The 22446-nt window shown below is 26.7% G+C and overlaps 2 protein-coding genes across 10 annotated transcripts; one reads left to right on the forward strand and one right to left on the reverse strand.

Moving 5' to 3' along the window:
* Positions 1–109: 109 nt before the first annotated feature.
* On the reverse strand, positions 110–2673 carry LOC123265663 (mediator of RNA polymerase II transcription subunit 9). The gene is made up of 4 exons (XM_044729502.1): positions 2542–2673; positions 2324–2452; positions 1938–2043; positions 110–673 (listed from the first exon to the last, which is right to left on the reverse strand). The coding sequence occupies exons 2-4, from the start codon at positions 2425–2427 to the stop codon at positions 533–535; spliced, it is 351 nt and encodes a 116-aa protein (XP_044585437.1). The 5' UTR covers positions 2428–2452; positions 2542–2673; the 3' UTR covers positions 110–532.
* A 1767-nt stretch (positions 2674–4440) lies between these two features.
* Positions 4441–22313, forward strand: LOC123265661 (G-protein coupled receptor Mth2-like). 9 transcript variants are annotated; one of them, XM_044729496.1, is made up of 7 exons: positions 8506–8786; positions 10807–11448; positions 15487–15565; positions 19192–19224; positions 19523–19707; positions 20981–21143; positions 21797–22303. In XM_044729496.1, exons 1-7 carry the CDS (start codon positions 8642–8644, stop codon positions 22152–22154), a joined length of 1605 nt encoding a protein of 534 aa, XP_044585431.1. In that variant the 5' UTR covers positions 8506–8641; the 3' UTR covers positions 22155–22303. The 9 variants fall into 9 exon arrangements, with proteins under 9 accessions (XP_044585425.1, XP_044585427.1, XP_044585431.1 ...); XM_044729495.1 differs by having other exon boundaries at positions 8506–8782; positions 10803–11448; positions 21797–22302; XM_044729498.1 differs by having other exon boundaries at positions 8527–8746; positions 10803–11448.
* The last annotated feature ends 133 nt before the right edge of the window (positions 22314–22446 follow it).

Below are 22446 nucleotides of genomic sequence, written 5' to 3' on the forward strand. Positions count from 1 at the left end.
TTTTGTTATTGTTTAAAATCAAGTCACGCTAACAATTATTTAAATTAGTATAGTGTAATAATAATGGTAGTGGTACTGAGCAATGAATAGTAATGAACCTTGACACGAATTCACCCCTTTAAAGATTTTTAATAAAGTCACGCAAACAATATTTAATATTTTACATTTGGAAAATTCATCAACTACAGTGAATTATTATTTTATTTTTTCTTCAGTTCTTCTTTAGCATTTTCTATCCTTCTTTTAAATTCACCGGTGTACTCCTTCATTACACTTGCCAATTCAGAAGCGAATTTTTTTGGATCCGAGGGTATTTTGTAAGTCCCACTGGTACTTCGATTTATAATGTACACTACAAGTTGTGCAGCCTTTCTCATTGGTCTAGAGTCTGCTATTTTTTGAACCAACTGTTCGTTGCTCATTAAGTATCTTATTATAAAACGTAACATTGTGATTTATAAATTAATATAATTAATTTTAAAATGATAAATAATTGTTATTTAGGTAAAATTATGGCCACACTGTGTAAAGTTTAATTTTTAGGAATTTCAAACGAGCACATGTTACGATATTTGTACAAGAGTTCTCGCTTTAGGCGTAATTGCTTTCTCAGAGTCTCTAATTTTTTAAGTTGCTCTTCCTTGCTGTACTCGATTCCAGGAAGACGTTTTATCTGTGGAATAAAAATAAATTTCATTACTAATAATCATAAAAGCACCAGACATCTGACAATTTCTTACGGAACTAAAAATAACATATGACCGACAATTGTTTAGTTCTTTAAAAAAATAACTATTAGAAGTTTTACACACTCTAATATTTTGAATTTTTTCAACAGTTGAAAAATTTGATACTGAATTTAATGGACATCTAATAACTTTTTAGGTTTTTATAACAATCTATACTAATAAATGAAGTGCCGGTTTTTTGTCCGGTTATACTGCGAAAACTACTGAACCGATCGGAATAAGACTTATACCATAAGATGCAGCATGTTTCGGAGAAGGTTTTAATATATGATATGTTGGTGATTAGTTATCCGGAACCTATATTTTTTTTATTTAGAAATAATGAATTTTTATTGTAACTAAATTTATTCTATTCGATTGTCATTTGTTTAAAATAAATTTTTTAATTCTATTGGTTATGTTTATATACTAGGAAGATTTCTTCACTTATGAGACCTGTAATTTCTTTAACTGAAACTTTCAATGCTCATTAAAATTTTTTTTTTTCATATCAATTATTATTAAGTTTTGTAAGAAAGACACGGGAATGTTATAATGATTGTACATTGAAAGTTACAATGAATATTAGCTAAAATAATTACATGGATAAAAGGTGCATGCCAATTCGATATAATTGGGAATCTGTGCAAGTCAAAACAATACTCTAATTAAATTTCAAGTCTAGATCTAAAAATGCAATTCTATAAAGCGCCCAGCGGAACGGGCGAGTAACAGCTAGTTAAATTATAATTTTAAAGATTTAGCAAAATAAATCCACAAGTAGAAATTTTAAAAAATTATAAGTGCGAATTAAAAAAAAATATTTTTTTATAAAAATTGATTTGTTATAAAAATTTAAAGAATTTTTAGAGGTCTGTTAATTTTAGTATCACGGAAAATTTACGATAAAATCAAATTCTACTTTCATAATAATTAATCATATATGTCAACGGTCTAATTAGCAATTGGTTTAACTCCTTATTTTTTAGAGGGTAACTTTTTAACATTTTGATGTAGCAATAGTCTAATTATAAATTAGAATGATCCAAACTAAAATATTATACCTTTATTAGATATTAAATTATTTTTTAAAGTGATAAATTTTGAACTAATTGTTTTTTCATACAAATGGAAGATTCTTTCAAATGGAGTTAGACAATTTGCTAATTAGAACGTCGATGTGGTAAAAAAAATGTTTTTTTAATTTACCTGTGATCTTACTGAATCAAATTTTTTCTGGAGTTCTAGAATTTTTTGACTTGTATCTTGGGATTCTTTAGCTTTCTGAGTTGTATCGTGAGGATCTTTTTCCACGCTGGAAAATGTTTATCAATTAATTTAACAAAAAATCCAAAATAAGAAATAATACTGAAATTAGCAGATATCTGACCTTTTTTTTTTTTTTTATTTTTATTACAAATTAATTATACAAAAAAATATTTTTAAAAAATTTGCACGTGTAATTTTTTTTAATTTATAGATTAGGAATTTCTTTCATTAAAATTTTTTCATAATAATAGAGTTATAGAAATCCAAAAATTGACAGATGTCTGTTAATTTCAGTATAGTAAATAACAATTAAAAAAAATACAAACCTCCGGATTATTTCATAAATCAAAGGTAAAATTTCAATATCCAAGTCATCAACAGTAAACTGATTGCACGAAGTTGCGTCGTCAGATAATTCAGCGATCTCCATTGTAAAATAATTATTTATATATTTACTTATATTATCATCATCCGAGAATAAAATATCACATTAAATTAAATGAATGTCATGATTCTAAATTATTAGTTATTGCAAAATATTTACCTCAATTCATTTCACTGCCAAAACAAAGTTTTTCTATGTTTTATTTTTTTTTTACCAAATCTAACCTCAAATCCTCGACGCAGGAAACTGCGCATGTGACTTTTGATTGGTTAGTATCGGAACATTTTTTTCCCGGGGTTTTCTGAAATGAAAAATTATGGGAAGTCCACAGTTTTGTGTTTTGAACTTTTGCTAATACATTGAAAAAGAAAAAGAATAATAAGATCTATCAAAAGTTAACAGAATTGGAATTTTGGTTTGGAAGTTTTCAAAATTTACTGCTTTTGATACCTTTTTTCTGCTAAAATCCCCATTTATTACTGTCAATCTGAAAAATAAAATGATAAGATTGTTATTGAATATCGTCAATTCTAACTTGAGAGGGAAAATTCTTTTAGGCTACTCAAAATGAGTCATTTTTCATAAATAATATAATAATTAATCGATTAAAAATTTTCAAATTATTTTTCGGGCTTCTGTGGCACAATGTTCAAAAAATCCTGCATTGTTCGCTCTTTTTCTATTATTAAAAAAAAAGAAAAAAACAGGTTTCTATTTCAAAGATTCGCACGGAAAAAATAAATCGGTAATTATTTACAAGCGGGGTCCACCCTATTTTTGGCCATATCTAGGTGAAAAATTAACATTTTTTAATTTTTTTTATTCTGCTTATTTTTACGTCGCATTTATGATATAAAATGTCATGAAAATAAAAAATAAAGATTTCGATAGCTTTTTTGCCTTTAAAAGTAGGAAAAAATTTTGGCTCTCATGTTTTTTGATAAAATTTCTATTTTATCTTTTTTTTTGATGTTTTTGATACATATTGTTTTGAAAAGTACATAAAAAAATGAACAATTAAAAAAAAAAAAAAAAAGTTGGATATAACAATTTTCTACAAAATTTATAAATTTTTTTGAAAATTTGTTAAAATTGTGATAATCAACTTTTTTTTTTTTTTTGAATTGTTTATTTTTTTATTAAAAAAAAAAAAAAATACATCAAAATTTTCAAAAAAAAATTTCGTTCAAAAAAATGAAAATTAAAATGTTGGACCCCACTTGTAAATAAGTACCGATAAATCTTTTAGAATAATCGAAAAATACAAAATTAATAGTCTAGTTAGTTTATTAAAAATAACTTAAAATTCTGTGTATTATTTCTGCAACATTATTGATCAATACCTTTTTTACTTACAGTGTATGCATTTCTTTCAAAACACAATTTTGTGAAATTCACGTTGAAAGTTTCATTAAGATAAAGAGTTAAAGTTCCGACGCTCTCGAACATGTGCAATAACTCCGTAAATATTTAAAATTTTTACTTTATTTTTCCTCTTGACAGAATACTCTCAATTTATAATATTTTCAAAACTAAAAAAAAAAAATTAATTAATTCAATTTTAATTTCTAAAGGGATTTCCCCTTGAATGTGTTAATTTAAATAATAAAAACAATCACAATTACCTCAATAATTTTATCATGTTCCGATAGTTCTTGAAATGCTACACGCATTTTTTAAAAAAATTTTCTTTTAAATTGGTAAATTTTCTTTTAATAAAAAAATTTTCTAGTATTTTGTTACCATCCTTGTGCAATTATAAATAAATTAAAAATAAATAAAGATATGAATAATGAGATAAGTATTTTTTCAGATAAAACCCCAGTGATAGCAAAACTGTATAATGAGAACGGTAGGCATTGATTATTATGATGAAAGATTCGAGCTGAACTCCCAGCAAATTATCGTCAACGGTCAGCTAAAAGTTAAACGTTAAATGCAGAATGCTAAAACGCTTACCACTGCTCGCGTTGGTTGCTGGAGGTTTGCACCTACCTCTACTTGTCCAACTTGTGTATAAATGTTCAAGGATCGTTCAATATTTTCCACGTGTCTGTGTGCCGTATTACTGCCGGTGGTCGGTGGTCTATGGTGTATGTGTAGGTAGGAGAGTAGACTGCAGCAGTTTCGCGCAGAGAAGTTAAGAGACAACAAGTAAAGGAAATTCGAAATTGAAATGCGAGTTGCTTCTGTTGATCAGTCGATACCGGGCGTTCGGAAGATACACATGCGATTAATATGGCTAATGCCATGATTCAATTACCAATTATACTCCTAATTGGAGTTTACTTTGTTTCAATCGCTAAATTATCACTATCAGCAACTCTTGATATCGATAAAATTAGTAATAATACCAACGAAACATGTCCTGATTCGCTTTCTGTTGCCTTAGAATCTCACAATTTAGAATATCTTCCCAACGGGTCTTTTCTTCATCAAAGTACCCAGGAAGTTTACCCTCAGGAATTTTTGCGGAAAGACAATGACACCACTTACGGGTGCGTTTGCAAACAAGGCTTCGGTAGAACTTGTATCAGAAAGTGTTGTCAAGGCAACGAATTTTTGAAAGTTTCAAACTACGACGACAAATCCGAGTGCACTGAAATAGAAGATAAGTTTTTAAAAGTACCGGATCTTCTTCCCGCTAAAAATCAGCTGGGAAATAAATTGAAGAATATCAGTGGACTTTCCCAGCAATTTCGCATTATTGTCAATCAAATCTGTCCTTTTGGAAGATATCGCTTGGAGCCAGAACAATTTGAAGATGACAACTTTGTAATTTTCTCGAACGGGACCCTAAAAACAGGAGATCTTACGTTAACCCAGTCCCAGTACTGCTTAGACTGGGACCATGATTTTAAAACAATAATTGTGCTTGTGTGTCACTCACCTGAATTAGTCGTAGAAGAAGAAAACCCAATGGTGACAATTGTCCATCCAATTGGAGTCATTATCTCGATTCCATTTCTCGTAGCGACGCTTTTTGTTTACGCAGTGATTCCAGAGTTGAGAAATCTTTACGGAGTCACGTTGATGTGCTACGTTGGGTGTCTTCTTGGTGCATACATCTTCCTTGTCACCGGCAGGCTTATTTACCACAGACATTTTTCTTGCGTCATAATCGGTAAGTTGTTAGTCGTTAGTCATTAATATTATTAATGACCTGTGAGTTATTTTTTCTTCCTCTTTTATTTAATTGTTTATGAGATGGGAGATGAATTATTACAGCTTGTGATTTTTCTTCAGCTGGTTAAGTTTTTTATTTTTAACTCGGATCGACATCACACTTGTACGCTGATCTATCTTTGTCTCGCTTTAGAGTTTTATTAAGTGCATGCTCTAAATTACGCTGTACATTACATATAATACCCAGCTATTTTTATTAAAATTAATTAATGTCAATGGCAATGGTAATCTTTAACGAAAAATATAATAATTATCATCGTACCGCCTTTATCGCAGAGTCAACAAGGGTGAAACCCACATAGGACACATGACAGGACAGTGTCTAGAGGGAATTTTACGACTACAATTACGACCATCTATATACTATTTGGAAAATAATGATAAATTTGTTAATTAATTAACTTGTCAACTGTTGAACGTCTTATGATGTTGAATTAAGAGGATATAGAGCTACGAAAGAGCAAAAATAATATTAAATAAATATTAAATATTGTACTTAAACAATGTTTTCAGAATGACTGATGATAAATATTATTTTTGGCCAATTATTGATGAAAAATTAATGAAGAGAATTGATAAAAATAACTCAGAGACAGTAAAAATTTTTTTTTCTCTATTTGTTACAGAAAAGCGACCTCATAAATTTCGGTGATAAAAAATCACATTACCCGGCAATTGATTTACGCCTCGACCGATTTTTATATGTTTCCCAAATTGGAAGATAAAATTAAATGTTTTATTTTCGATTACTAATTATTTTTTTTCAATAGATAAAAAATTAATTATAAATTTATAATTAATGTTTTTCTTTAACGGGTAAAAATAATTATCTGATTGTTATCAAGAATTTTTCCATGAAATTTATATTAAAATTTTTTCTAAGGTCACGATAAAATTGTTAATTGGTTAAATTTAAGCTTACAGTCAGTTGACATGTGATCGATCGATTTAATTTTAAGAAACTGTTACCACTTTGTTTTGTCCTCGGCTCATTAAACTGTTTTAAAAATTCACACTCTATTTATCTAGTTTTTTTTTTCTTTAGTTTCATCACCATAAGTCTCAATATTTCAAAGCCTTGATCTGTAAAAATAAAAAAATTTAATAATTATATCTTTTAATGTACATGCTAGATATTACTAAATACTTGTTAAAGAAAAATGTTTCTAAGGTTACTTTAGATTAATTGTTTTAATTAAAATCTTTTGATCCTTTGGTACAAAATTATTGTTAAAAATTTACCAGAGTAGAGTATAAAATTATCAAGAATTTGGTAAATATTTACAAGTGGGGTCAAGAATTTTAATTTTCATTTTTTTGAACGAAATTTATATTTGAATTCATTGATATTTTTTTTTGAAAAATACATAAAAAAAATGAACAATTAAAATTAAAAAAGTTGATTATCACAATTTTAACAAATTTTAGAAATTTTCAAAAAAATTTATAAATTTTTTAGAAAATTGTAATATTCAACTTTTTTTTTTTTAATTGTTCATTTTTTTATGTGCTTAAAAAAATATATCAAAAAAAGATAAAATAGAAATTTATCCAAAAACATGAGCCAAAATTTTTTCCAACTTTTGAAGGCAAAAAAAACTATCAAAATCTTTATTTTTTTCTTTCACGACATTTTTTATCATGATTTATGCATAAATGCGCCGTAAAAACAAGCAGAATAAAAAAAATGTTAATTTTTCACATAAATATGGCCAAAAATACACTGAAAAAAAAATACTTTTACTCAATTAACGATTTCTTGATTTAAGAAATTCGATGACGATCAAAAATTCTATTATTTTTAATTATTAATTTCTGAAGAGAAGAGCATCAAATTTATCTTAAAATAATAGATAAACAAGAGAATAGCTTTATTCAAATGAAGTAAAAATTATTTCAATCAATTTAACAAGTTCTTGAGCTAAGAATATATATTCTTGAAAATTTTCAAGAACATGAATTCTTATATCAAGAAAATTTTCTTAATAAAAGTATTTTTTTTCTCAGTGTAGGATGGACCCCACTTTAAAATAATTACCAAATATTTCTAAGATTACTTCAGATTAATTATTTTAATTAAAATCTTTTAATCTCTTGGTACAAAATTTACCAGACTAGATTATAAAATTATCAACAATTTTACTAATATTTACTTTCAAAAAATAAGAATTTTTTCATGAATATTAAATTTCTGAATCTGAAAATTAAAAAAATGTCTGTTATTACTTTCACTGTCATATAATCATCTAGTACCGATGATATAAATTAAGTAATAAAATTTCTCAATATCCTTACAATACTTGAAGGTATAAAAGTATTAAATTTCATGATTGATTCTTCATACAATTTTTTACCTTCCACATTTTCGTAGACAGCACCCAAACAAACTAAAAAATGTTGATAAAAAAAAGTGTTTTTTTTTTTTTTTTTTATTTTTTATATATACTTCGCATAAATATAAGGCGACAGCTACTGTAACTCAATATCTAGGACGTAATATATGTTATTTGATCTGCGGGTAATTTATTAAAGCAGATGTACGTTAATCTTCTTAACAATTATTATTCCCCAGACTCCCGATTATTCTATTATTTATAATATCGTGAGCATATGTAATTTAAATGCATTTGGGACATGTCAAAGCTCTGCGTGTCTATTATCATCACTGTAATCATGAAAATAATCATAATAAAATAACAATCATAATCAAATAGTGATGAAAAGAAAGTTAAGAGGGGAGATGAAGAATAAATGAAAGAGTATGAATATGCGTAGTAAAAACAAACAGGGATACAACTAGGCTACTAGCTACTGGCTGCTTGCTATACTCTACCTTGTCTCAAGCTTGTTTATCTTTTTTTTTTCCCCGTTTTATTCGGTTAATCGCGTGTGTACCAAACCAGTCCAGCAACACGTCCCGCGTCTAATGGATTCTCAAGTACCATAGAGTAGAGGTAGTGTTGCATCAACCGTTAAAGAAACACCTTGTTAATGTTGTCATCATCATCATCATCTTCTTGCTGTTAGCAGTAGATAGCAGATAGTTGATAGTCGGTAGTTGTTAGGTGTAGTCATGCTCTTCACGTCATCCACACACGGTTTTTTTATCATCATATTTGCTCTTTTATCTCCAAATTTCTTGCTGTCTGTGACGGTAAGCAGTGATGTTTCCTATAATGTTAGCGAACTTTACAATTCATTTTCTACTGTGGGGGTAAGACACTGACCGGTTACATAATTTTTTTTACACTGTAGAATTAACTGTGGGGTGCTGATTTTGTGGAAAATTTCAAATGGTGAAAGTTACACTGAAAATTATTTTTGGAGGTAGTGAAGTTACAGATTCTGATGCAATAAATGTAGTTCATTGAAATTAAAATTTTTTTTTTTACGAAATTTCCTGTTAGAAAAATTCTTATTGATTATCTATATTATTAAGATATTAAGAAAAATTTTGTGTCCAGGATAGTCATATGATAAAATAGGTTTTTTTAGTGAAATTTAGTGTCATTGGAAAGGTCTCGATTTGAATTTGTGCCTTTTCAAGATTTCATGTCATTCTCACTGATAGTCAATTTATGATGATAAGTATTTAGGCTGCATTCGAAAATTTGCTATCTCTAGATACATAATTAAGAAATTACCTTGTATCTTGATAACTATTGACGTTTTTGAAGATATAAGTTCACCCCGATGTTACACTCATCAAGAGCTTTCATTTGAGTACCCACATCAATTTTTCATATATTTATATGTATTATATATATGTATATATGAAAAATATATTAAAATGCATGTGGGTACTCAAATGAAAACTCTTGATGAGTCTAACATCGGGGTGAGCTTATATCTTTAAAAACGTCAATAGTTAAGAAAGTACAGTGCAATTTAATATAATTAAGAAATGACCCTGTATCTTGAGAACTATTGACATTTTTAAAGATATAAGCTCATTCCGACATTACACTCATCGAGGCCTTTCATTTGAGTACCCACATCAATTTTTTATATATTTATATATATTATATATATGTATATATGAAAAATATATTAAAATGCATGTGGGTACTCAAATGAAAGCTCTTGATGAGTGTAACATCGAGATAAGCTTATATCTTTAAAAACGGCAATAGTTAAGAAAGTATAGTGCAATTTAACAAAACTCATTATTTAATTAAGTAAAATTTTATCTATTTATAGTTCACAATTCACGGCAGTCACGGAGTGACTGCAAGGTTGCTGGTATACTTTTAATTTGAAAATCAGAAAATAAAATTTCTAAGTAATCGAGTGTAGAAATTTTAATGTTAATTTAAAGTTCAAAATTGATTTTGAAAGATTGTAAGAAAATTTCTTTCATAGGAAATTTAACTTTCAAAAGTTTCTTAATAATTCTATCGTATGTTAACTAAATATAGATAAAATTCTTAAAATTACCGAGGGAATTCCCAGTGAGGTATTTAAAAAAAAAAAAAAAAAAAAAAAAAAGAATGTACATCTATAAATACATCTTTAATCAAAAGTGGTCAAGTAAAATTAATGCGAGTGTTTCCCGGAAAAATATGCATAAGTGTATGTAATTATGACCAAAACCCGTTTGCGAGACACGATAAAATCATTAAGAACTTTTTTTTATAGAAAATTGACTTCTTGTTTTTTGGCTTTTACTCAGAAATTTAATTAAAAACTAATTACTTTTATTACGAACTTATAGCAAGTTTTTATAATAAATAAAGAAACAAACGGACTCTGAGCTACATGTTAAATAATTACAACTATTTATATGCTGACCTTTGAAGGTCTTACTTTTACATTTGTTTTACGACTACTTTAGCATACATCAGAACCGTATAATGCCAGAATCATAAAACATGACAAAGAATTATTGCACTTAGTAAAAAATTAACTCGATTCAAGAGAAGAAATTTTGAAGACAAAAAATTTTCTTTGATTTCATTTTGCTTTATTCAATTCAAAGAAAATCTTAAGAGTGGTTTTTTTAGTTCAAGATTTCTTCTCTTGAATCATTAATTATTTATCAGTGTCTAAAGTTAAATAAAAAAAACTTCCAATAGTAATTTACAATAAAAAATAAAAATTATCGTAAATCGTAAATTACTTTACACCTCGTTCATACAGTGTAACTTCCACATAAAATTCTCACTTCACAGGAGACCATTAATCACTTAGTGCATTGACAGATTAATGATTTTTAAAATCCATTTATCCAACAGATAGATTCTCCCGATGTGAATGATGAATTAATAACAAACACATCAATTCCAATATGCTGCCCTCCTGGTTTCGTAGTTAATTCATCAAAATGCATAAAATCTTCAATACCTGAGCACGCTATTAATATCACAAACGGCCTCGAATATCTGCTACTTTACACCGAAAATTATACAGAATCTGAAACAAAATGGGATTCATTAGAAAAAAAGTACGGGATACCGTGTCAATCACAATTAGCCGCTTTAAATCCCGAGTATCCGAATTTCGACGTTTTTTACCTTCTTGAAAATGGAACCTTGTACATAAACTACAGCTTGGATGGAGATCCTGATCAGTTGCTGAACGCCGACCAATTTTGCATAGCACATATTGAAAGAGACGATCAAATTAGTATCGTAGTCGCTATTTGTTCATCCTTCGAGGAAGTAAATATACCATTTACATACCGGATGGGGATCCTATTGTCCATTCCATTCTTCGCAATGACATTTTTGGTTTACGCACTGCTTCCGCAGCTGAGGAATATCCCTGGACTGAATTTGATGGCATACGTTGGCTCCACTTTTGTAGCTTATGTTACGCTGGCTATTGTCCAAATCGGAGAATGTGCTATCATTGATATGACAAACCTCTGCATTACTTTTGGTAATTATTTATTTATTTATTTAAAAGTTCAGATGCTAATCAGCAATATACAATAATTTAACATATAAAATTATGAATTTTAATATATATAGGGTGGCTCAAAAAAACCGACTATTTTTTTTTTTTTAATCTCGAGTGAAAAAATGTTAGTTTTTGATGTTTTAATAGTATATTACACACCTAGGGGAGTAAAGTAAGAAATGTCTCAGATCACATGTAATTGTTGGCCGAGGCGAAGCCGAGGTCAACAAACATGTGATCTGAGGCTTTCTTATTTACTTCCCGAGGAGTGTATACTATTTTTTTGTCCGACGAAGGCGGAAAGCGGCAACTTAGTTTAGCGCAGCGGGACGAAAGTTGCCACTTTCCGCCCGGAGGGCAAAAAAAAAATTTTAAGAGGTCGCTCCAAATATTTTTAAATTTCAAAAATCATCAAAAATCGAATTTTTTTTTTTTTTTTAATTTTTTTTCTCGTTACGGTATAATTTTCTCGATCAAAGAAAAATAAGTTTCTGAAAGTATCAGTTCAAGATTTAAATTTTGAAAGGTCGCTCATAATTTTTTTTTTCTTTAATTAATTATTATTTAGAGTCGATTATAACTGCCGTGGTCATATCGCCGACTTTAACTGTTGGAAGTGGTACGTTGGGGTCTTTTTGGTTTGTGAAAATCTTAACCCACGCGGCAAGGGTCAAATCTCAACGTAGCTGGTTTCTAAGACCAGCTTGGGATTCGAACCCACGCCTGGCAGTTGATTAAATAAAATTATTAAATTAAAAAAAATTATGTTTTCTATATTGTACTTGATTTTTAGTTCATCTCGTGGTATATTTTTATCGATTATTGCACTAGATAATGAAAAAAAAATACATGGAATTTTAATTTTAATATTAAAAAGTCGCTCGAAAAAATTTAAAATAATGCACAAATAATAAATTGAAAAAAATTATGAGCAACCTTTCAAAATTTAAATTTTGAACTGAAAATTTCAGAAACTTATTTTTTTTGGTCGATAAAATTAGACCGTAACGAGGAAAAAAATTAAGAAAAAAAAAATTCGATTTTTGAATTTTAAAAAAATTTGGAGCGACCTCTTAAAAAATTTTTTTGAGCTGTTCTTTGGAAAAGGCTCTTAAAAAATCAAAAACTAACATTTTTTTACTCGAGACTTAAAAAAAAATAGTCGGTTTTTTTGGGTCACCCTAATATACATATAGCAATAGGAGGGAAAAGAAAGAAGGTACATTAATCAGTACATGAAGAATGAATTACATTGTATTGAATTAACAATAGTGTAATAAGCGCTGTGCTTGATCGCAGATATAAATGTATCTATAGTCCCGCCGTATAAATCAATTTCGTGATGCAAAGTTTACTAAATTGGCAATCCGGTTGTGTGGACCATGGATAATGTAATTCTTGTTTGACATTGTCGTCTTAAGCAATCGGTTTCTTCTCAGTGGCAGACCTCTGGGTGCGATTAGTTCAAAACAACTACTAAATATCAGGAGTGTCAGTAACCCTATTAACTACTTTGTAGTAGAAAACTAAATCGGCAACTTTGTGGCAAACATGAAGACTATTGATCTTGAAATGACTGTAGACATCTTCCATAGAGTTAAGGAGACCGGATGGCCCATAACGATAGGCTAAGGTCTTGCAGAACTTCTTCTGTATATATTCGACACGTTTTATCGCAAAATCAGTATGCGGGGACCAGATTACAGTACCGTATTCCAGAATCGGTAGGACCATCGATAGATAGATTCTTAGCAGCGAGTTAGGGTTTGTAAAATCCTTACTAGATCTGGTAATAAAGCCCAATATCTTGAATGCGTGGAGGATAATTTTGTCAATGTGTTGATTAAACGTTAATTCATTATCTATTATGACACCAAGATACCTGATGGTCTCTAATATTACCATTATTATTTTGTACTCACTCACTATTATTAGTTTTACTATCGTTACTTTTATGATGCCAAGCCTAATATTTAGATGATAAAAATGATGATTCAATTTTATTCCCATCCGGCTGTCATTTTATGATAACATTTATTTGTATATAGATAGTTGATTTATCAAAGAGTGCTTTTATTATTTAATGGGTATCATCATAGATATAAATATTTGTTTACATAACATGCATAACTTCTTCATTTATTCATACTTTGAATTTACAGTTGTCAACATAATGAAATTTTCTGTGGAAATAATTTGTTTTCAATTTATTTTTTTAATTATTATTACTTCATGCAATAATTTATCAATTAATAATAATGATAATAGAAAAATAGTTACCAGTGATTCAAAAAATGTTACTAACATTCCTTTATGTTGCCCGAAGAAATACAAATTAGTTCGCGGTAACTGTGCGTCGATGGAAAAAAACTCAAATATTTACTTTCCTGTTCTATTAAATTCTACGAACATTATCTTCATGGACGAAAACGATGACTACAAAATGAAATTTATAAAATTATCTTCTGAAAACATTTCCGGTGACTTAAATTTCAATAGTTTCGTCCGAGATCCCTGCAATGGCGGCCCGCGATTTCGACTTGACCCCGAAAAAAAAAAAGAAGATGAGTTTATATTTTTGATAAATGCTTCTATTTACCTTAAGCACTATCGAGAAGTAATAAACAACACGAATTATTGTTTTGGATACATCGCAGGGAGTCACTTCAGCGTGATTATGTGTCTGAAAGAACAGACGGAAAATAATAATGACAATAATGATTATGAAGATAATAACAACACATTAATAAAAGCAATTGGAATGATTGCATCGGTGCCTTTTTTTCTAGCAACACTTGCCGTTTACATGATTATACCTCAATTGAGAAATCTGCATGGCTGGGTTTTAATTAACTATATTACTTGCCTTTTTATTGCTTACCTCGTTCTGTCAATTACGATATTATGCAGTTATTATATTGGTGATAATCTATGCACTGCTGTTGGTAAATTTACATATTGTTTTGCATAATCTTCGCGTTAATGAACAATTTCAGTTTTTTATTTTAATATTGACTCTGACTAGAGAATATATTCAACAATGTATATATTTGTTTTTTAGATTAACGAAATGTTGATTTGAAAATAAGGTTTCAAGTATTCTAAAAAAAATTTACGTGAAGAATATATTAATTTATCATACTGAAGTTAGTCTAAAATAGATAATACTAAAATTAGCTGATGTTTTTAATTGTTGGTTTTTTTCTTTTTCAACAATTAAATTAGAACAAAAAACTACTTTTTAAAAATTGCACTTACAGTTTTTCAAATTTTTTACAAACGAAATTTTTTTTAAATTTTTAGATGTCGGCTAACTTAATTTTCATCGTAATTAGAGGATTTGAAGATGTTATTTTTTATATGATACTGAAATCAACAGACATCTATGACTTTATTATGATAAAAAATAATATTTTTTTTTAATTCTCATTAATAATTTTTTTAAAATTTCTATATGTGAAATTTTTCTACTAAATTTTTCTTATAATAATTTAATTGTTGTAAAAATCTAAAAAATTGTGAGATGTTTGTTGATTCTAGTATCATTTTTTTATAGTAATTTTATAAAGTTTTATAAATATTATAAAGTTTTAAAAATTATTTGGAATTTTATAAATTTACATGTTAAAAAAAAAAAATAATTGCATATAACTTCACGAAATTTATATAATTTTTTTAAATTTAACAAAAATTTTTATAATTTTTTATGAAACTTTTGAATTTTTACATCATAAAACAAAAACAATTGAATATAATTTATTAAATTTCAAAAATGTTGTTTAAAAAATTTGTCAAAATTACATTTCATATTTTAAGTCTTCTTATACTTAATAAAAATATTTCTTCTCAAGATTTATACATAAAAAATTATGTAATGTTTTAAAAATCATTTTTAACTTTAAAAATAAGTTTGTTAACTGTAAGAATATAGTTCATAACATAAAGCTATAATTTAATATATTTTTCATTTTAAAACATAATTTATAAATTAATAATAAATAAAAAATTTATTTCCAGCTTTCGTAATTCATTTTTCATTTTTGGCGAGCTTTTTCTGGTTAAACGTAATGTGTTTCGATATCTGGTGGACTTTTGGGTAAGCCTAACTCATTAATTAATACTACTACATAATACTACTAACATTAATTACATCCATTTTTCATATAGTAATTTAATAATCTAGCATTGGAAATATTTCTTCACGCATTTTAATAGTTCATGAGTACTTAAACCTCAATGTATGCAATTTAATAACATAATCACATATTCCTGTTTAACGTGATAATATTAACCACTTCCTCTTCCTCATGGATTGGGAAAATTACTCTTAGTACAGAGCCAACCGGAGTCACAGAGTATTTCTGATAAATACTGCTGCTACTATTATTATTATCATCATCGTTATTCCCAGAAACATACACTCATACTTACAATGAAACTTAACGCTATTGTTATTATTTGAACTTTTAAATTGCCTAAATGCTCTTTTAAGAAAATACACAACTTACTTTAAATTTATGAGAACTATATATCTCTTATATTTATGACGCACTTACAATTCAATGGCAAGCTTTGAATTTATTTCCCCGAACGGGAAACTTTAAAAAACTCATCTCTGATGGACGAGATGAAGAAATACACAAATGGTTCGTTTTTTACAATGTTTAGTACAATTTCAGTTTTTTTTTTTTTTATAATTTAACTGTACAATGAAAAAAAATAAAGGTGATTATTTACAAGTGGGTAGACCCTATTTTTGGCCATATCTAAATGATAAATTAACAATTTAAAATTTTTTTTTGATTCTGCTTGTTTCTACGGCGCATTTATGATAAAAAATGTCGTAAAAGGAAAAAAAAAATTCGATAGCTTTTTTTTGCCTTTAAAAGTTGGAAAAAATTTTAAAAAGCTCTAATGTTTTTGGATAAAATTTCTATTTTATCTTTTTTTGATACATTTTTTTTTTAAAAGTACATAAAAAAACGAACGATTAAAAAAAAAAAGTTGAATATCACAATTTTCTAAAAAACTTATAAATTTTCAAAAAAATTTGTAAAATTTGTGATAATCAACCTTTTTTTTTTTTTAATTGTTCCTTTTTTTATGTATTAAAAAAAAAAATACATCAATAAAATCAAACAGAAATTTCGTTCCAAAAAATGAAAATTAAAATGAACCAAAATGAAAATTTATATTTTTAATATCACTTATTTAAATTTTCATATGAAAAAAATATTTTATGACGACATTCGAAATTCAATAAAAGAAATTCTTTCAGAAATAACTTTAAAATATTCTAATCTCAAGTTGAACGAGTGAACTTGCATTGAACTTCAAGAGCAATAAACTTTTTTTAGTACAATTTACTAGAAAGCCAGCAACAAGTTTTATAGATTTCTACAAAGTGGAAACAATAGATTTTTTTTCTTCCCATATTAGAATTCGCATAGAAGAAAATTTTATCATTGAACTTCTATTAAATATTATTAAAGTTAAAAATGAAATAAATATTATTAAAATTAAAAACAAAAAATATAATTACATATTACAATTTCCTTTGTGAAGATTAAGATCATAAATGAAAATAAACATTAATAATTACACAAACAATATAATGGATTCATGTCAAAACATTTGAACGTGTGTATTATGTAATATCGATCCTCCATGAGTCTGCATGTACATGAAACTGTAGAATAAACAAAAATAAATTAATTAAGCGCAGTATTATTACTTCGGATTATTATTTTATTCAAAGTGTCTGAAAACAATTCAAAATCTTTGTATAAACTCGTGTAAGCTTAATTATATTTAGATAGTACAAACTATTATCTTCATTACGAAGTACAAGGAAGAAAACTTTGTGATTTTATTACTAGTATACTTTTAATAATCCTATAAGCCTTATCGTTGTTTTATGAAGGATTACTTAGCTGTTAGTTATGTTTACGGCTTAGTACAATGCACTGCAGCGGAAGTAAATTTTATCACTTCTATACTAAAATTTATGTGTCTGAAGTTTTTTCTTTAAATCAATAATATTTTTTATGTTATGATAAGAGTCGTTTTAATATTTGAAAAAATTGTAATAAAAAATTATATAATTTTATCATTCTTTTTTAAGCTATTTTTTAGCTTGGAAATTATTCATAAAATTTTCAACGTCTGGCTTTGATAAACAACTCTATTTTCGTTGACAAACTTCCAAATTAATTCAAATATTCACAATTGGAGATCAAGGAGGCCCAATTATCGTGTACATTATTCATAAGGTCAATTTAAATATATCAAGTTCATATATAAGTTCACTGTGACTTGGGCTCGTTCAGAAAGGTTTTAAGATTGTAGACTACCATTAATTTGATAGTGAAATTAATCGTTATTTGACAATTATTAAACTTTTTTTTTTAAATAAATTATTGCAAAAAAATTTTTGAAAAATTATTTCTTAAAATTAATTTATTTTTTTAAATAAAATTAATAAATAGTCAAATGTCTACTGATTTCAGTATCATAGTTACAAGTCTTGGTAATAAATTCAAGAATTTATTTTAACAACATAAATTTTTACTCTCAAAACTCATAAAAAAAAATTACCAAAAATTTTAAGCTTCTATTGTTTGACTCTCCGCCTTTATTAAAATTTCTCATTCAACAATATTTCAAGTACAATAATTTTTCAAAACAAAACTTATCACAACATAAATTAATCTGACGAAAATTAATCATCATTTAAAACAAATGATCCGTGATTAATTTTCAGATAAGTACCGTGTTCTGCCTTTTTATCATGGTTTTTGTGTGTGTTTTTATTCGACATTAGACCAACACATAAGTTTGTTACTGTGTTGTGTCCTTTTATTTAAAATAAATAAATAAATCAATTACAAATTTAATTATAACATTATGACACATTTTTGAATGTAAATATTAAAAACAATAAAAATTTTAATATAAAACAATATAAACAAAATAATATAACTAATAATTTAAATTATGAGCAATAAGAAGTTTTGGTATGAGGAAATATATTCAAAGATATTTTTGCGATGAGAAAATATTGCTAGGAAAAATGAATCCCGGAAAAAATAGACCCGGGAAAAATTTTAGAGTTATGAAAAATTCATATTATTTCATTAAAATTATTATAATATAAAAATAATAATAATAAAAATGATAATATTTTTTTTTGTAAGAAAAAATGGAGCGATCATTCTGGGGGTGCTTGTTTTTTAGAAGAATTGTGGGGGTGGATATTATCATTCTTATTTTATAATAATTTTAATGAAATAATATGAATTTTTCATAACTTTAAAATTTTTTCCGGGTCTATTTTTTCCGATTACCGATAAAATATTGCATAAAAAATTATTGATGAGAAATTTTGTCGTCGGTAATTATTGCATGAGAAATAAAAGACGGTCACCCAATTGTTTAAAATTAATCTAAATATACAAATTTGATTGTTCAACTTGTTCTAAAAACTTTTCTTCATCTTCCATATTTAGTTAATACGTTTCTTCCTGTAAGAAAGACGTATTAGATATTTACAGGCAATAAATATACTTGGCTTAAGACACTGTCATGTCTCTGAAAATACTCACAAATTTATCACCATTCTTCATTACTAATCTTCATAACAAAGTCGACAATTAATTAATAACATTTGCTTATTCTAAATTCTGAGGATAAAAAAAAGGAAAAAAATATTTTGTTTGCAAGCAAAAATCCAGGACTGTACACAAATCCATATGGGTAATTATCGCGACAGTATTTAGTATTACAAGTAGTTAAAATGTGGTGTGTTTCATTTAACTTATATAACAATCCTATCTCATAACTCAGTAGTTTGATATTACTATATCTTGTAATCATTACCAGAAACTAGATTATCCATCATTGAAGTCGAGTGTATTGTGGTAGCCGTCAAGCTAGTAAATAGATCTGATCTCCTTTGTTTGTGTACTTACCATTAATCTATTTATTTTTTTTTTTTTGTGTTGTTCTTTTGTGTGTTGCCTGATTTATTAATATTTGTTTTTTCATCTATCAGAGGGTTCCGGGCGCTGCAGGGAAGCCAGAAAAAACAGGAGCGAAAGAAGTTCGCTTGTTATTCGATCTACGCGTGGGGGTGCGCCGGGCTTTTAACTGGAATCTGCCTAATTATGGATTTTCATCCCAACATATCATCGAGCGTAATCCGTCCGCAATTTGGAAAAGAGAGCTGCTGGTTTGCGAGTAAGTTTATAAAAATTAATTATGACATTAAAGTTAGGTAGCAGTCATTTGATAACTTTTTAATTTTATTTAATAAACAAATTTTTTTTTAAATTTTCATTTATAATTTTTTAAAATTTCTAATACATGTCAATATTTTTTTCTCATTCTTTTTTCCATAATTTATTTGTTAAATTAATTTAGTAAATATTTAATAACTTTTAGAATTTTTTTTAACAAATAAATTATGGAAGAAAAAATGAGAAAAAAATATTGACATGTATTAGAAATTTTAAAAAATTATAAATGAAAATTTTTAAACAGGTATTTAATCATTTTAAGAATTTTGCTGTCAATTGGCATGCAAAAATTGACATGTTAAAATTTTTTTTAATTAAAAATGCAATTATTTATAAATGATTTTTCCGAACAAATTTGTTTGTTTAAACAAATTAAAAAAAGGTCAAGTGACTGTTAACTTTAATGTCGTAGTAAGTTTTAATTAAAATTAATTTAGTAGATATTTGATAATTTTACGAACTTTTTATAACACTAAAGTTAGCTGACATTTTTACTTTTTTGATTTTTTTTTAATAATTAAGTTGGAACAAAAAAAAATTTTTTTTAAATTGCAATTACAGTTTTTTACAAATGCAATTTTTTTTTAATTTTTTTATATTCATTTTTTCAATAAAAAAAAGAATTCTAAAAATTTTTAAATTTCAGCTAACTTAATTTTCATAATTTTTTTAACAATAAATTATAGCAAGAGGAAAATATTAAAAAAATTTCACTTTTAGAAGCTCTAAAAAATCACAAATGCAATTTATTTTTTAATAATTTTATAGACCTAGTTTGTTTTTCAATACAAATCAAAAAATTTTCAAGTATCTGCTAATTTCAGGGTCATATAAATTATGGCAAAAAAAAATGAGAAAAAAATTGACATGTAGAAATTTTAGAAAATTGAAAATGTAATTTTTTGAAAATAATTTTTCGGAACAAATTTGTCTTAAATGTAATTGAAAAATTGTCAAGTGCCTGCTAACTTTATTCTCATTACATTTTTTCATATAATTTATCATTTATAATTTATATATTAATATGCATTATTCCTCGTTTCTTCTACGTTAAAGCGATAAATAACGAGGATTAAGCCAGAAGCAAATAATTACAGAAAAACGTGTACCGCTTACTAAATACCCACTTTTTCCAATAAAATAAATGTTTGTTTTTTTTTAGTTTCATTTTCAAGCTGTTTTATACGATGATTAAGATTACTTTTATTTTTCAGCCGACGCAGCAAGAGCTATTTATTTTTACGGGCCAATGGGGGTGACTGTAGTTTGCAATATAATTCTCTTCATCGCTACCGCAATGAAAATAGTACATCATAAAAAAGAAACAGCCCACCTTAACCGTGATGACAATCGCAGACATAATGATAATAAACAATGGTTTGTATTAAGGTTATTTATTATTATATTATTTCTGTCGAATAATTCATACAGTTTTTTGGAATTCAATTACTCTCATTTAGATTTCTTCTTACTAATGAAGTTCATTGTTCATACTTATGATTCAACCTGGATTCCTATCAACTACCAATTTGAATTTTTTGATAAAACGACATCTATAAATAAATTACGTTTAATAAAAATAAAAAAAAAAAATTGTTGAAATTCTTTCAATAAAAAAATTTATAAAAATTTTACAAATGAATTTTGACTAAATGAGAAAATGGTGAATTAGAAAATCCGGCATTTGCAATTGAAGTACTAATTGCCATTTCGGGTAAAATAACATCAATATAATAAAAAATTATTAATGCAAAAATTAAAAAATTTTTTTTTAATTGAAAAATTATTACAAAAAAATGAAGAAAAATTATCATTTGTAAAAAACTTGAAAAACTATAAGTGCAATTTTTAAAAAATACTTTTTAGTTCTTATTTGATAAATGAAAAAAATTAAAAACGTCGGCTAACTCTAGTATTATGAAGGTTTATTAAATAATTTCGATGAATATATAATACGTCATTTGTAGACGGTCCTTACAATTAAATGATAAATTTTATATTTATAAATAAACATGAAAAAAATTTTCTAGGTTCAATTTATATCTAAAACTATTTATTGTCATGGGAGTTAACTGGTCAATGGAAATAATATCTTGGATTTTCGGGAATAAGCCAGATTACATTTGGTACGTAACTGACGTCGCAAATACTCTTCAAGGCCTAGTGATCTTCATAATATTCGTGTGGAAACGAAAAATAAAGATTTTATTACTGAAACGATTTGGATGCAAGGACTCGAAATTTTTACAATCGCGTAATTCAACGCGGAGTACACATAACAGCTCGATGTCCACAAAAACAAACACATCGATCTTGAATCCTCTGCCAGATAAATTTAAAATGACTACTATTGAAAGAAACCAAGATGAAAACACTGAGGTTTTTTAATTTATATCTCTCTATATCAATCTGAATAAAAACAATAGTATGTAAGTATCAATCATATATATTTTTGAAAAAAATGTATGTACAATGGCTATCAAAACTATTTTTATAAAATAGTACAATATTCTAGTCAATTATTAACAAAAAACAGAAAGAATATTTTAGTTAATATAAGTGTATAATTAATTTTTCATCACGATTTATGATCTATCATTTAAGATTAATTGTTTTATACTGATTCAATTCTGTATCTGTAAAAATATTTTAATTTAATGATAAAAGATTACTTAATTTA

Source organism: Cotesia glomerata, linkage group LG5 (genome assembly GCF_020080835.1).
Source record: "Cotesia glomerata isolate CgM1 linkage group LG5, MPM_Cglom_v2.3, whole genome shotgun sequence".
Lineage (NCBI taxonomy): Eukaryota > Metazoa > Arthropoda > Insecta > Hymenoptera > Braconidae > Cotesia > Cotesia glomerata.

Excerpts from the sequence above, each read along its gene's own strand:
- LOC123265663 (XM_044729502.1), bottom strand. The coding sequence starts at position 2,427 with ATGGAGATCGCTGAATTATCTGACGACGCAACTTCGTGCAATCAGTTT. Across the intron at positions 2,044-2,323 it reads ATTTATGAAATAATCCGGAG|CGTGGAAAAAGATCCTCACG; the intron begins GTTTGTATTTTT and ends AACATTTTCCAG. Across the intron at positions 674-1,937 it reads TTGATTCAGTAAGATCACAG|ATAAAACGTCTTCCTGGAAT; the intron begins GTAAATTAAAAA and ends TTTATTCCACAG.
- LOC123265661 (XM_044729490.1), top strand. The coding sequence starts at position 4,621 with ATGGCTAATGCCATGATTCAATTACCAATTATACTCCTAATTGGAGTT. Across the intron at positions 15,566-19,191 it reads GATATCTGGTGGACTTTTGG|CAAAAATCCAGGACTGTACA; the intron begins GTAAGCCTAACT and ends TTTGTTTGCAAG. Across the intron at positions 21,144-21,796 it reads CATAATGATAATAAACAATG|GTTCAATTTATATCTAAAAC; the intron begins GTTTGTATTAAG and ends AAAATTTTCTAG.